The following is a 16284-nucleotide window of genomic DNA, read 5'->3' as shown; positions in this document are numbered from 1 at the left end:
TTATTTTTTAATCACATGTGTGTACGCTCTTGCAAGCAAGCACATGACTGGAAGTGCCAATGAGAACCAGAACTGAGAATCAGACCCTCTGAAGCTGAAGTGACAGGCAGTGGTGAGCTGCCTGACTTTTGTATTAGGAACCAAACTCTGATCCTGCGTAAAAGCAGAACATGTTCTCAACCACTGAGCTCTCTCTCTCTCTCTCTCTCTCTCTCTCTCTCTCTCTCTCTCTCTCTCTCTCTCTCTTTCTCTCTCTCTCTCTCTCCAGCGCAGAAACTTCTTAGAGAATCTGAAACATCCTTTCCTCTCCCTGCCCCTTTCTCCTCTCCTTTTCTTCTTCTTCCTCCACTTTCTCTCCTCTCTTCTTCTTCCTTTTCCTCCTCCTCGTCTTCCTCCTCTTCTCCTTCCTCCTCCTCCTTCTCTTCCCCCTTTTCCACCTTTCCTCTCCTCTACTCTCTTTCCTTTATTTTCTGATGGAAAGTTTCTGAGGAGCGTAGAATTGACTGTGCACATTCAGACGTCACAAAGGGTCAGGATCTGAAGCCACCTTGATGCATCCTCAGACCTCCATGGCCCCTTGTCAAGCTTCCCTCTCTGCCACCGTGGTTTCTTCTGCCTTGCCTGTCTTCCCCCACATAAATCTGAATCATCTGGTTGTCAGCTATGGTCTACATGTTTCTAGAACTTGTAGTCACTTGGAAACCATTACAAAATCCCTTAGTAAACATTTTAATTTTTATTTTATGTGTATGGGTGTTTTGCCTGCATGTATGTCTGTGCACCACCTATGAGCCTGGTGCCCAACAGGCCAGAGGAGGATGTTAGATTCCCTGTAACTGGAGTTGCAGATGGTAGTGAGCAACTTGAGGGTGCTGTGAATCTAACCCTGAGCCTCCAGAAGAGCAGCAATCTTAGCTGCTGAGCCATCTCTCCAGCCCACTTAGAACAAGTTCTTACTCTAGCTGGTGAAACTCTATGAATAGTTTAATACTTTAAACAGATCTAAGAACTTGGCCTTTTCTTGCCACCAATTTGGCAGACTAGATTCCCACCATCTTTCGAATCTCTGTGGAGTCCTGGGACTAAATCTCACACAGAAACATGAAAGCAGAATGCCACGTGAGTCTTCTGGAGCGTTTCCTTGAGGGAAGACAAAATGATGCGCTAGCTGGAGTCTCTCCTTTCATGAGCACAGGACCATATCCAAGGTGCTTGGGCCACTGGTGATTACAGCCCTAACCAGCCCACTTCCTGGCTTCCTTCATGCTAATTTATGCAAATATTTGGGGACTTTCTATTCCTTGCAACTGAACCTATATCTAATGTTCTTGTTCTCACAAAAAAGCCCAGGACATGGGTGAGATGGCTGAGCTGATCCCTGCAGGGATCCAGAAAGGGGCCTGGGCAGAGCCAGCTAAGCACTCAGAAGATGTACATGATGCCAGATAACCTGGGTCTGAGTGAAGAGAAATACTAAGGCCCATCACAAAACTGGGAGTGGGTTGATGCCATACAATATAAGCCAAGGTAAGTTCAGTTCCAGGGTGAAGGCTGTGAGCAGCTGGCTCCGGGCCAGGTCATCAGGTGCCCTGAGCTGAGGAAGTCAATTGCTCCACTAACAATTGAGAAAGCCTCTGTTATATTTTTAAGGGATCTGGTTAACGTGTTCCCTTGGCTACTTAGGGCTGTGATTTATAGACAGCAAAGTCACTTAGGATAATAAAACCCCCAGGTCTGGCAGCAAACTGCTGAGATTTTTCAAGAAGAAAGATACCATTTAAACATCTCAATCCGCTTTTCTCCGGTGAGTGATATCCTGAGGAAAAAGGCTTCAAAAGTATCTCCATCCGTCACACATTCAAGAAGAAAGATGAGAGAGATTGAGGAAGGAAATACTAGAAAAGCTGTGTTCATTTCAAACCTTTGACATTAGCAGAGACTGTGGCAGGTTTGTAAGAACTACAACTCCCAGCAGGCAGGGCGCTACTGTTCTCCATTATTTCTAAAAACTATTAATTGACTGAGAAAAATTGGCTTAAATATCAATTGGTGTTTGTGGCCAGCCTGGGCTGCTACAGACCCTGTAGGAAAGGCTGAGTATAGTGATGCACGCCTTTAATCCCCATACTCAGGAAACAGAGAGACAGGCAGAGGCAGGGGCAGGGGCAGGGGCAGGGGCAGGGGCAGAGGCAGAGTATCTCTGTGAGTGCAAGGCCAGCTTGGTCTACATGGTAACATCCAGGACAACCAGAACTACATAGTGAGTTCCTGTCTTGATAAAGGGGGGGGGGGGGGAGGAGGAAAAGAAGAGAAAAGGGTTAGGGAGAGGAAAGGAGAAGGAAGGAAGGAAGGAAGGAAGGAAGGAAAGAAAAGGGAAAGAGGCAAAGAGTTAGGGAAGGGGAAGCAGAAAGAGAGAGAGGAGAGAGAGAGAGAGAAAGAGAGCTCATCTGAATGCATCTATTCTGTAATAGGAATATGTGTCATTTTAAAATAGCTTATCTTCTATACATTACACACAGCTGGGCTGTGGTCTTTCTGTTCAACATCTTTTCTTTCCAAGTGAATAAAATCCCAAACTCTCAACATAACCTTTGTCCACAGAAGCGCCATGCTGACAATGACAGTGTCTCAAAGTAGCTGTGTTCCCCAGGTCACAGCACAGCAGGCACACACTCAGCCACAAAGGCCCCACACTTGAAAGCAGGGATTTAAGAGAGAAATCAGTTGTCCTCTGTGTCTAAAAAGCACCAAAAAAAAAAATCATAAATGGTGTTCCAAAATTGGAAACAGAGAAGTAAAACAGGTGTCCCATTCTCAGACAGCAGCAATTTCCAGTAAAAAATCCTACTTACATAAAGTGAAATCTTCTTAGAAATAAAGACCAGTTATGGGTGGTTTATTTCATGTGCTAATTGCCTGGGTTACAAGCACCCAAATAGCTGGTCGAATGTGGACATGGGTGTGGATATGGGAATGTCTCCAGAAGAGATGAGCCTTTGATTTAGTTCCCTCCTTCTACTGTGGGTTCTGCTGTGGGTCCTGGAAGATGAACTTCGGTTGTCAGGTGCTGGCCCCTGTCTGCTTCTCCCCCTCAGGGTAGCGAAGCCTGTGGTGCATCAGGCTGAATTGGAGGAAGAGAAGCTCAGAAGGACCTGGGTACGTGCAGGCAGTATCTTGATCAACTGCAAGTGTGCAAAGAACACGCACATGCGGGAACAGCTTCAGAGAACTGTTTCCGTTGATTGGGGGAGCAAAGGCTATTTAAACCTTTGGGGGTGGGTAGGGGCTATAGGCATATGTATATCATTGGTCAGAGCCAGGGTTCTGGAAATGCCTCATTTGCACAAAGAGGAATACATGACCTTATAAGACAAAAGGAAGTTTGCCAGGCTAAGTGGGGCAAAGATGGGGGTGGAGATGGGGGCACAGGACTACATATGCCAGGACATGTAGGCCCAGGAATGGAGTGGGAGAGATCCTACTCCTGTCAGTTTCGGGATGAGATTTTCAGGGTTTGGACAGGCTTTGACTCCACTCTTGCTCCAGGCCTGCTCCTTCTGGTACCACGGTTCTCTGACCCACAGTCAGGTTTGAGTGGCAAATGCTTTTATCCACTGAGCTATTTTACTGACCAGAGATGATGACTGAGTTCTGAAGTGTGGCATGAGACAGCCAGTGCAGGCCTGAATGGATGGAAGGGGGGGTGGGGGGGATGAATCTCTTCTCTGCCGGAACTGGGCTGTCTCCTGACCTTCACACCCAGACTGGAGCTGCCCTGGTTCTCAGGCTTCAGGCCTGGACTAGAGCTGAACCACTTGCTTTCCTGGATGAAGGTGGAGAGTTCCATCATCTGCAAAATGGAGATCTTAGAGCCATCTGCTCAGCCTCCATGATCACATGATCTGTCATGGCCCCCTTATGATAAATCTCTATAGAGCTGTATGTTGGCTTTATTTCTTTGAAGAATGCTGACTAATATACCAGCCAAAAGAAAAATGAGGGCTAGTTCTTTAATGCTTGTGTGGGAGTCGGCCTGAATCCCTTGCATTTGGCAGGTACTCAAAGAAGGCAGAGGAGTTAGAAAGCTTTGGAATAGAAGAGGGGGAAGGCATCAGTAATGTGCTGATTGGAGACCTTCCACATGGGAAACGGCAAGCAGGCCCACAAAGACAGACATCCACAATCACTGGATAGTGGTGCATATTTTGATTCCTTGGGTTGATCCAAATTTAGAAGGAAAGACAAAATTAAGGAAGATCTTGGTTATCAATCATGCTCTGAGCATTTTGTGTCAATCCTTACAGAAGTATTGTTTAGGTTTCTGGATTGGAGCCATGCAAGTCTGACACACAGCAGGCTGGTTTCCTGTGCTGCATCTTGGGGGATGATTCCCTGGACAGAAGGCTGCAGGTCATGGCTCAGACCTCTGTTGTCTTACGTGTGCAGGCTGTTGTCCATGTGTATAGTCTACCTCTCATCTTTCAGACAGGCGCTGTCTCTCAGCAGCTAACCTCCAGCTGTTGAGGTAATTTCCAGCATTTCTAGAGAGCCATTACAGGAGATAGCTAATTCTCACAGGCCGCCTTCTCCAGAGTGCATAAGGATGAACCTGCTGAAGCCAGCACACTCTCCCAGCTCTGCAACATGGTGGCAAGGGAGAATGGGAGGGAAGGTAAGCTTATAGCAGCAGCAGTAGCTCTAAGGGAAAGGCTCAGTCAGAGCCCTGTGGACAGCTCTAAACACACACTAATGCCGCTGCACCTCCTCCTCCTTCACCCCTTGTCTTCGAAATTCTGCTGTAACAGAGCAAGGCTGAGCAACAGGATCCACCCCCACCCCCACCCCCACCCTTAACTCCCTATGTGATCTTAAGATGCAGCCCAGAAGGGCAGCTCATGACCAACATGAATAATATCCTTTGAGAAATACCAAGGAAGCCTTCAGCAATTAGTGACAATGAAATCGGGGCAGGTAGCCAGGACGCCTCTGATCTTTCAGTCTTACAGTGTGGAGCTTTAGAGATATAAAATGGGTGTGAAACTGAGCCAGAATGGCAAACAGGAAGAGGTCATGGAGTGTGGGAGACTTGAGATGCAAAATGCAGAGGCTGGGCATCCACATGGTGCAAGAACCGGATGAGGAGACATTTAAAGCACGTTCGAGCCACATGGTGTCCCAGCACTGAGGGGCTGTAGACCCAGGTCCCCACCCCTACCCAAGGTGCTGTTTACAGTCGACACCTGATGGCAAAGTGGAAGTCAGTGTTCTCCATTGGTGTGGCACTCCACATATCAACCACACTCCACGGCATGCCCAGGCGTACACAATGAATTCTGTAGCTTCGAGTTTTGCTTGGGTTACTTTTTTTTTTAAATGGGCTTTTTGGTTTTGTCCATTTATTTTAGGTTTTTGGGGTTTTTTGGATTTTTTTGTCTTGTTGGGGGTTTGAGGGGGTTACACTTTTTTCATTTTTGAGTTCTTGTGGGTGTTTTAGGTTTTTTGAGAGAGACCATAAAGGTGTGGGGATAGGGAAGTGAGGAGAGTCTGAGTTGCCTAGGAAAGGGGGAAGCATGAGAAAGTACATTGTATGAAAAATGTGACTTGCCCCGTGAGGGACAAGACTCCCGCTGTATCAAGTGACACCCTTTGTTTTTATTTGTAACCATTAAAAAGGTTACCTTGTCATGTTAAGATGCCAGTTTTTCATGCTACATTTCCCATGCAGTGCACATGTTCTAAATTGATGTAAATACAGGCATTTCTTGTCTACTTTAAATAGAGTTCAGAATAGTTTAATTTTGGCCATAGGAACTCTAGTCTCCACAATAAAAAGAAAAAGAAGGAAGAGAACAAGGAAGAGGAGAAGGAGGAGGAGGAGGAAGAAGAGGAGGAGGAAGAGAAGAGAAGAGAAGAGAAGAGAAGAGAAGAGAAGAGAAGAGAAGAGAAGAGAAGAGAAGAGAAGAGAAGAGATCACACACACTTCCTTATTTTATTTTTATTTTATTTTATATCTTGTCATTTCTAAATTTTCAGATGCTCTGGTTTATTTGAGATTGATACAACATCGCCCCCTGGTGAAAATTAATAGAAATGAGACTGCTTGATTTAACAAGAATTTTTGTAGCCCATTAAACACTGTTTGGTATGAAACCCCAGCTCAGTGCTCTCTTCAAACAAAATCGCACACGAAACCTCAACAAAAACGCAAACACAAGCTTCTTGTCCATAAGTTTTATAATGTTTTTAAAAGATTTATTTAATTCCTCTGTGTGTGTGTGTGTGTGTGTGTGTGTGTGTGTGTGTGTGTACCTACAAAGGCCAGAAGAGTATGTTGGAAACCCTGAAGCTGTAGTTACAGGAGGTTGTAGGCACTTCATGGGCACTAGGAAACAAACTCTTGTCTGCTGGAAGAGCAACAAGCAATCTTAATTGTTGAGCCATCTCTCCAGCCCTGTCCCTATACTTATGGCCAATCGTAAGACTCCTAGGAGGTTCAAAACAGGCTTTATTATTCAACAACAACAACAAAAAAGTACTTCTCTCCAAAATGTAATGACATCCCTGCTCCAGGATTGCTTACTTCAGTGAACAATCTTCTCCCAGGCCAAAAACCCTCCCGAGGACCTACAATGAACCCGGGACGGTAAAGGTTCTGAGTAGCCTGAAGTTAGGGAGCCAGGTAAAATTATTCAACTCAGCAATTCTCAAACTTACATTATCACAAGACATATTCCCTTTCTCCCCAATACTTGCGACATGAACACTTTGTGTCGTATGTCATTTAAAAAAATGATTGTTTCGTCTCCATTAGCAAATTAGCTCCTAGGTCGCATAGACGATTCAGTCTCCAACAGTGCTCATTCACTGCGCAGTCAGCAGCTCTTGATCATTTGTGGTAATGAAGTATGCAGCCTCCACGATTGCTATGGTAAATCCCTCCTGGCAGCTTGACAAGATAGGGGATTGCTTAAGACAGACGTAAAGCCCGCCCTTTGGGTGGGGCTGAAGGTGTTTCTAGATATGGATGACCTAATCGATGACTCAATCCATGGACAGATTTGAGAATTAAATGAACTGTTGGGAGATGGTAGAGGTATAGGAGGAAAGTTGGGACGGGGAGTAGACAACTGGGAATGAGCGCTTAGACACTGTCACCCCATCTGCCCTGCTACCTGTTCACACTGCTTTCTTGCAGATGTGAGTTGAACAGCTCTGTTCTACAAGGCCCTCCCTGGCGCTATGGGCTGCAGCTATGAACAATGCTTTAGGTTGTTTCTGTTAGGTGTTTGGTCCCAGAAACAACAAAACAGACACAAAGTTGCTCCAAAACTGGCGCAGCCTTCGAGGGCAACTCCACCTCTGTCAGCTACCATGAATACCAGCTGGCGTGAGGAAGCTGCTGCTGCCTACCCTCGGTTAAATACCGGGGGTCCACACTGTGTGGTCCCATCTAGTGGGATGATAACTTCCTCTGTTGGCTCTATGACCTGAGAGGATCATGCACAGCTCTAGGGCTGACAGGGAGCCAAGTATATTTCTCACACATTAATCTTCTCTTATGTGCTTATGTGCTTCTGAGCCAAAAATACGAACTCCCTATCGCTTACATCATTCATATAAGTTAGCATTCGATCCTCCCCAAATCTACCCCATAGAACAAGTATTTTTAAATAGCACATATTTTGACAAAAACCGAGCTTTGTGTTCTGTGTCATTACTGACAAGCTTTCTAAGTCTACTGATACTCATTGCGTAAAAACAAAGAAGGTCAGACTCAACGTTCAAGCAGTATGAAAGTTACGAGACCCGGTTACGGACCTTAAATTGTGCTTTGACCCATATCACCTGGATTAGCTGCTGTTACTTGGTGTCAGCTACAGCTTCGACAAGGAAGCAGGGGTCCTGAGGGTATGGATACACTCCATCACCAGCCTGGTGGCTTCCAGAGCAGAGCCCCAGTGCACAGAGATGCCCCCACTCCCGTGGCCGTAGTTGTGGACCACAGGCAGCGTCTGTTGTCCCCGGACTAGGATCTCCTTCTGCAGCCGCACACCTGGCCTGCTGGGTCTCAGCCCCACTTTCTCTTTTATGTCGTAGGCTCTGTGGAGGGAAGGCTCGAGAGTGCAGCATCGAGAAAAAATCTCTCTGCTAAGTTCTGCATCTGGGGATCGATTCCAGTCTCCTTTCTGTCTAGTTCCTCCCAGGGTTACATAGGACATACCAGGGTAAACATAAGTCAGCCCGCCCCCATCTCGGATGAAATGCTTCACCCAGGGGGCCCGTGCCTGGAGCACCTGGCCCCTTACCGGGGAAATCATGGGGTCACCTACAAGTCGCCGGCTTCCCAGGCCTGAGCAATTGACCACGATATCAAAAGATGGCTGCAGCTCCCACAGGTCTTCTATTCTCCTGGTGAGTAGCAGACCTCCACTCCCCTTTATCCTGGGAAAGAGAGACTGGGGTGAGCCTTGGTAGCCACCGCTCACCCACTTCCCAGAAATGAAGGGTGACTGGAACAAAAGGCTTTCGGGCGCTTTGAGGGTTCACCCGCATCGCATCAAAGTCGGGCTCTGTGCTTGGCCAGTAGAGATTCCTGTGGTTAATCTTTGGAAATCCAAACCAAAGAAAAATCACAAATTGTTCCTCTAATATTCCACAGAGTTCCTTTATCTAGATGCAAAACAAATACCAAATTGAGCTGTGCTTTAAACACCCAAGCACTCCTTGCTCAGATGCTCCTGCTCCTGCTCCTGCTCCTGCTCCTGCTCCTGCTCCTGCTCCTGCTCCTGCTCCTGCTCCTGCTCCTGCTCCTGCTCCTGCTCCTGCTCCTGCTCCTGCTCCTGCTCCTGCTCCTGCTCCTCCTCCTCCTGCTCCTCCTCCTCCTCCTGCTTCTCCTCCTGCTCCTCCTCCTCCTCCTGCTCCTCCTCCTCCTGCTCCTCCTGCTCCTGCTCCTGCTCCTGCTCCTGCGCTCCTGCTCCTGCTCCTGCTCCTCCTCCTGCTCCTCCTGCTCCTGCTCCTGCTGCTCCTGCTCCTGCTCCTGCTGCTCCTGCTCCTGCTCCTGCGCTCCTGCTCCTGCTCCTGCTCCTCCTCCTCCTGCTCCTCCTGCTCCTGCTCCTGCTCCTGCTCCTGCTCCTGCTCCTGCTCCTGCTCCTGCGCTCCTGCTCCTGCTCCTGCTCCTCCTTCTGCTCCTCCTCCTCCTGCTCCTCCTGCTCCTGCTCCTGCTCCTGCTGCTCCTGCTCCTGCGCTCCTGCTCCTGCTCCTCCTCCTCCTGCTCCTCCTGCTCCTGCTCCTGCTCCTGCTCCTGCCTCCTGCTCCTGCTCCTCCTTCTGCTCCTCCTCCTCCTGCTCCTCCTGCTCCTGCTCCTGCTCCTGCTCCTGCGCTCCTGCTCCTGCTCCTGCTCCTCCTTCTGCTCCTCCTCCTGCTCCTGCTCCTGCTCCTGCTCCTGCTCCTGCTCCTGCTTCTCCTGCTCCTGCTCCTGCTCCTGCTCCTGCTCCTGCTCCTGCTCCTGCTCCTCCTCCTGCTCCTGCTCCTGCTCCTGCTCCTGCTCCTGCTCCTGCTCCTGGTCCTGGTCCTGCTCCTCCTCCTCCTGCTCCTGCTCCTCCTCCTGCTCCTGGTCCTCCTCCTGCTCCTGCTCCTGCTCCTGCTCCTGCTCCTGCTCCTGCTCCTGCTGCTCCTGCTGCTGCTGCTCCTGCTGCTCCTGCTCCTGCTCCTGCTCCTCCTCCTGCTCCTTCTCCTGCTCCTGCTCCTTCTCCTGCTCCTGCTCCTGCTCCTGCTCCTGCTCCTCCTCCTCCTGCTCCTTCTCCTGCTCCTGCTCCTGCTCCTGCTCCTGCTCCTGCTCCTCCTCCTGCTCCTGATCCTGCTCCTGCTCCTGCTCCTGCTCCTGCTCCTGCTCCTGCTCCTGCTCCTGCTCCTGCTCCTGCTCCTGCTCCTGCTCCTGCTCCTGCTCCGTCATAGGCTGTTAATTCTTGCATGTGCCTTGGGATTTGTCAGCTCTCTCTAGTAGATGGTTGCTCCATGTTCCCTCTCTGTCTCTATCTCTGTCTGTCACACACACAAACACCTGCTCACTCACAGGTACGAGGGATGTTTTTACAAAAGGAACAATACAGAGAACTGATGGAATAAATGACCACTTATTGTTGGACCAAATGAGAAGGAATGGCTTAGCCAAGCCTCATAATCATTGTTGAATTGTAGGCTAATACACACAGAGTAAAACCTCACCACAGGGGCCATTTCTAAGTAGCTCAGTAGCCCTAAGCTCATTTGTATCATTGTATGACCCTTACCACCACCCATCCCAGAGACTTTTCTTATTGAATGGAGAAATTCTGTAGCCATTTAAAAAAAATAACCCCAGTAATCTTGTCATCATAATCTTAATCCCCTGTAATCTTATAATCGTATTCCTGGGTTACTTATAGGATACAGGGGATTTACTCTAAGAGACTCTTGGCAGTACTGTTCAACAGATGCAGGTTGGCCATCTAGAAGCAAAACATTGCTAAGAGGAACAAAATCTAATAAGACCCAGTGCTCTTTCTCAGGGGCCAGAGAAAGAACTGGGAGAGTGTGTAGCTAGCTGAAAGAATGAAGTATTAACATACAGATATGTGCATACATATACACACACATATGCATGCATTCACATACAGATATGTGCATACATACACACACACATGTCCATGCCTTTACATACAGATATGTGCATGCATATACACACACATATGCATGCATTTGGGTGCACACATACACACACAAACCCATAATCAGCTCCATCTCTGGATAACTCTGACAAATAGACTGGTACCACAGAAACATTTGTCTCCCTGTATACTGTCACTCAAGAGAGAACCCGGGACGACTTGACTGACAGCACAAACAGAGGTTTGGATGCCTGTACCCTCTGTGCCTCTGAGAGAGCAGAAGTTCACATGCCAGTTCTCAACACACCCCTCCTCCATTCTGGATGAGCAAAGGTTTCACAAGAAGGAAAACACAAGAAAAGGCAGAACCTCCCAGACAGCATAATCGTGGCTGGAAATGGTGGCACAGTTTCATTGTTGATTTTGACGCAACAAGAAAAGACTCTGGCTTTCTATTCCCACTTGCTAGCTGGGAAGTTCAACTGAGACTTGCATTGAGGTCTGTGAGGAACTGGCCTTCTGACACTGGTCTCATTTCTAGAAAACGCCACAAGTAGAGGAGAGTATACGAGAACATTGCCACTCCCCAGCGTCACAGACCCGACAGCTGCCTTCGCAGCTCAGCTGAGGGTGGCTGGAGATGGGTCTGTCAACCGCCACATTCCTCCCACTGTGGGGACCATTTCACCACTGAGCAATTTAAAGGACAGCTGGAAACCTCTGGATTTGAGTCATATACTAAATATTTACAGAAGGCCAGCTATGCTAAGCCCTCAGTAATTCGAACCTGGAGTGTATTTTCTTTCCATTCGGTCCAGAGGTCCTTTCAGGCACTAATTTTCACCCTGTGCATCCTTGCTTATTATTCAGAAAACCAGTGAAAGGCTATGCCATTTACTTGGGACGAGAAAATCAAAGACCCTGGCAAGCATTCATGGCACCGACCACAAATAACCATGAAAAGTTTTAGTATGATGGAGTGACTTAAATAGGTGAGAACAGAACCTTTTATTTCATGGACATAAATTTCTGCTCTCTCCTTGCAACAATTTGGAAGCCAAGATCATGTTAGTTGGATGTACATTAATGGACTGTCTTTAAAGGTGAAGCCATTCTCTCAGACAGAGAGAGGGATGAGTCGGTGCTTTGTGGTGACTCTATCCAGCACACTGTTTGGTGGTGTTTAAGACAATAAGCACCAATGCCACAGAAACCTGGAATGAAAAAGTGTGCGAGCCAGAAGGTGGGGAGGAGTGCTCGGTGAGTCGGTCTTCTGGACATCCTCTAGCTGCTGTAACCGTGAACTGGCAGCAGCCGGTGTGACCTGCAAAAGATGGGCACAGACTGGGCCCATCAATGCTTCCTCCTGGATAGGGAAGGGCTCATGAGGCCCCTCCTTTCCCTGGTAGCTTCTGGAGGAAGAGGTATTGTTTATTTCAGAGGGGTAGCCAGTGATAATGTGCCCATGTTCTAGTAATAAACCTACACACACACACACACAGAGAGACACACACATACACACACACACACACACACACACACACACACACACACACACGTTTTAATTAAACTCAGTGGGTCACAAAAAGAAAAAAAATACACAAAAGTAGGTCAGGAGCTGTCCGGAGGAAGGGTGAGCTGCTTGGTCTTGTTTTGTTTTGTTTTGTTTTGTTTTGTTTTGTTTTGTTTTGTTTTGTTTTGTTTTGTTTTGTTTTGCCAGATTGATAAAAGCTAGAGTTATCTGAAAAGAAGGAACCTCAATTGAGAAAATGCTGCCATCAGCAGGCAAGCCTGAAGGGGATTTCCTTGGGTGGTAACTGATGTGTGTGGTGCCATTCCTGGACGGGAGATCCTGGGTTATGTAAGAACGCAGACTAGATGTGGTGGTTTGAATAAAAATGGTCCCCCTTGGCTCGAAGGGAATGGTGTGATTAGGACATTTGGCTTTGCTGAGTGTGTGTGGGTTTCTTGGAGGAGGTGTGTCACTAGAGGGGATGGCCTTTAAGGTCTCAGAAGCTCAAGCCTGGCCAGTGTCTCATTGTCACTTCCTGCCACCTGTAGATCTAGATATAGAGCTCTCAGTTCCTTCTCCAGCACCGTGGCTGCCTGGACGCTGCCACCCTTCCCACAATGATGATAATGGACTGAACCCCTGGACTGTAAGCCCCGACGAAGTGCTTTCCTTTATAAGAGTTACCATGGTCATAGTGTCTCTTCAGAGCAATAAAACCCTAAGACACTGAGCAAGCCACGCAGAGCAATCCAGTAAGCAGCACCCATCCATGGCCTCTGCATCAGCTCCTGCCTTGAGTCCTGACTTTCCCTCATGATCATGTTCCTGCCCATGTTCCTTTGACCATGTTTGCTCACAGCAGCAGGAAGCAAGCAAGGACAAAGCGTTTGAACAGAGGAGGCAGAGGCAGGAGAGAGGGTAACGGGAACTGAAAACAACTAGAAGTCCTTCAATGTGTGACACACTGTCAAAGACTAAAAGCAGACAAGGACCAGGAAAAGACTTGGGGAGCGAGCCATCTCCCCTCGCTGTCCCTGCAACCTTGTTAAGCTAGCTTCTTCCGCCATAATGCTGTGAGGCCCTGGTTTCAGCGCATTGTGAAATTGAAAGGAGCAAGTATCAGACTGTGACCCACCACAACTGCTGCGGCTGCTTTCCTAGAAAAACAAGACACTCAAGGGTTGGTCACTATAAAGCACAATCCCAGCTCTGTGACCTGGGGGTAGCCCTGCTTCACACCCTCGTACTGCTTATATTTAACTACAACCATTTGTCTCTTTAAAGGCTTTATGTGGTTGCTCTTTTTAAACGCTATCTTGGCTTTGATTTCTTTTAATAGGCTGTGGGTTCTGTGTGCTAGTCTTTGAACGTTCTGACCTGTGCCCCATCATTCAAATCAGAACTCAGGGTTAATTTTCTAATTCAGGGAGGTAAGTGGACTTCTCAGCCTTGGGGTTCATGTAATTTTCTTAAATTCACTGAACTTGTTTCCTTAATAGCCCAGGGATAAGTGAGTGGCCCGCTCAAAGAGTAGTTAGGTCTATGAGAGGATTCAATAAACGCAAATGTTCTTTTCTATTTCAACAGCCCTCGCTGGGAGCTATGATAAAAGTCCAACATGTTACGGGAGAGGAGCCAGGTGGCGGATGGCTGGGATTTTGGAAGGCCTGGCCAGGCTTGTTGTGCCGAGTCCTTTTGGACTGGATGGAGGAGACTTGCTGTCCATGTCCAGAGGCAGGTCAGCCCGGGCTGTCTGAATGGGCATGCATGATGCTGCCCACCCATCATTATCTATATGAAGCTGCTATTACAGAAGCTAGGGCTGTAAAAACACTCAACTAGTTCCCTCTGGGCCTTTGGCAACTGAGGGAGAGCCCATCCTGTAGAGGGAGCATGCCATGGCTGAGAACCCATGAGGAAAAGGGAGCTGTATTGGCTCAGGGCACTGAGGCAGAAGGAGGGGCTCTGTTGGAGAAATATTGTAGTGAGGACTGGCAGGAGGGAGCAGAGAGCTCTGGATGGGAGAGCAGGGCAGGGTGGAGGGAACAGATCAGTGCAGAGGGCAAGTTCACCCCACAGCACTGCCCGACCGTGCCCTGGAACCCACTCACCTGGACCAACCTATGAGACACATTCTAATTTTTAAATAGGAACTTGATGAAGAGAAAAGGAAGAACAGTAGACATTTGAAAATCATTTAAATTTTATGTGGTTTCTAAGCTGGCAAACATTCCTTTGAGACAGACTATACCTTATTTTGAGAATGTTACCCAAGTAAGCCCCTGCATTGCTAAGCTATAAGGTGAAAACTCCTTTTGCAGATTAAGTCAATGTCAGAGACAAGGTAAAAGACTTGGGGCTATGTCCCTGAAGACTACTTGCCCAGGACTTCTGCAGCTAGAGGAGAGGAAGGAGGCTGGTACCTTGCCCATGCCCAGCCGGCTTCTCAGGTGTAGTCTCCCCTCCCCCAGCCTGAAACCTGCTTGCTCAGGGATGGAGCTTCCCGCTCAATCTTTCTGCCACGCCTACTGCTGGAACCTGCCGCTTTGCTGTTCCGAAACCATCACGTGATCACCCTGCTACTGGATTCCAAGATTATTTGGCGGGAATTGGGCACCTCCCCCTTCCTTTATAACTGAGTGCTGAAATAGTAAAAATTGAACCTTGAGCAGAGAGCTTTGTCTTGGTTCCTTCCTTATGTCGCGCAGCCCAACCCCTCTTCTCTTCCAGGTTTCCAAAATGCCTTTCCAGGCTAGAACCCAGGTTGTGATCTGCTGGCCAGACACAACACTCAGGCAGCGGTGCATCCTACCTCAGAGGATGAGAGCATCCATCCCAATAGAATGGAGGAGGCTGGAGGCCGAGCAAGGCTGCCTGGAATTGGGGCTCAGAGCTGAATGTGGAATGGATCCCGGTAGGAGCGAAGATAATTGAGAGACGTTTGTCCCCTTGCTTTAGCTATCAGACTGTTGAAAATGGACCCCATTTTCCCCCAGGAATCTCATGCTGAGAGAGGAAGGCTGAACCCCAGTGTTAGAGGCTGAGTGTCTCCTGGAAAGAGATTCAGGCAGTCCTGACAACTTGTTAGACCATGTGCAGAAAAGACTGCGGCTGGACACAGCGTGGTACCCAGACCACACCCTGACCGGAGCGCTTCAGTGACACATACCTCTCCCCTCTCTTTAAACCTGATGGTGGGTGTGGTTCTGGAGGGTGGACTGGATTTTGTTAACAATGTGGCTAGACTGAATAACACTCCTTTTTGTTGGTTTGTTTGCTCCACTTTGCTTTTCACCATTGTTTAATTGGCTTGTGGAGAATGGGGCCAAACATGGCTTATTAGAGCTGCCAGGAGCTCTGGCCCAACCATTCAGTATCTGAAGGAAAACATCTCTCTTGGTATGGAGTTAGGTCTCCTCTCACTCGAGAATGAATAGAGGCAACCTTGTTAGGAGTCTCTAAAGTCAATCAGAATGAGTTTTTAGGCATCATAGGAAAACAGGTTTGAAGTGGAGAGGTGAGAAACAGCCACACTGAGGATGAAGAGAGAGCTAAGGATGGCCGGGTGGGACTCAAGGACGATGCGAACTTGTGCGAGTTGTGTTAGGACTGCTCTCTGCATGTGCACTGTTAGTCAGCTTTAAAGCTAACTCGCAGATCTCAACCCAAAGAACAGCACCTTCTCATCAGAGATTTAAAAACAACAAAACAAAAAGTCACTTATGTTCAGTCAGTTTGTTCAGAAACAAGAAGAAGCCTAGTTTAAAGTCTCAGTTGGCAAGTCTTAGAGACTGGTTTCTTCATAGCCTGACATTGCTCCAGAGTTAGAGCTTTAAAATGTATTTTAGGTTGGCAAAGCCGCCAGATGCATATGGTCTAATTCCGTCTTGACGCCATCACTGTCTCTCTGACAATGAGCTGCTGCTATACCCTCTGGGAGTGTCCGTCCACCCCAGCCTGGCCGACTCCATGAATACACACAAATCACTCCAAGCACATCAGACATCGGGTATAAAGCAGCTTCCGGTCCTTTGGACCCTCCACGGAGGGTGTATGGGCGTGGCCCAGGGGTTCTGTAGGCAGGCAGGCCTGAAAGGGAAACAGTCACACTCCCTTAACTTCACA

At 48.1% G+C, this 16284-nt stretch overlaps 1 protein-coding gene across 9 annotated transcripts in view; it reads right to left on the bottom strand.

The window, feature by feature from the left end:
* The window catches only part of Ddo (D-aspartate oxidase), a 51837-nt gene that overhangs the window by 25932 nt on the left and 9621 nt on the right, over positions 1-16284 (bottom strand). The window contains exon 5 of one of the 9 annotated variants that reach the window (NM_027442.5): positions 5985-8442. The exons of 4 other annotated variants lie outside the window; for them this stretch is intronic. In NM_027442.5, the coding sequence (NP_081718.2) occupies positions 7875-8442 (568 nt within the window). In that variant the 3' untranslated portion in view covers positions 5985-7874. Of the gene's footprint in view, positions 1-5984; positions 8443-10702; positions 11971-14347; positions 16249-16284 lie in introns of those variants that run through there. 4 more of the 9 variants (XM_030245266.1, XM_030245268.1, NM_001316719.1 and 1 more) reach the window with 4 other exon arrangements.

Source organism: Mus musculus, chromosome 10, assembly GCF_000001635.26.
Source record: "Mus musculus strain C57BL/6J chromosome 10, GRCm38.p6 C57BL/6J".
Classification (NCBI taxonomy): Eukaryota; Metazoa; Chordata; class Mammalia; order Rodentia; family Muridae; genus Mus; species Mus musculus.
This window is presented reverse-complemented; position numbering and strand designations above follow the sequence as displayed.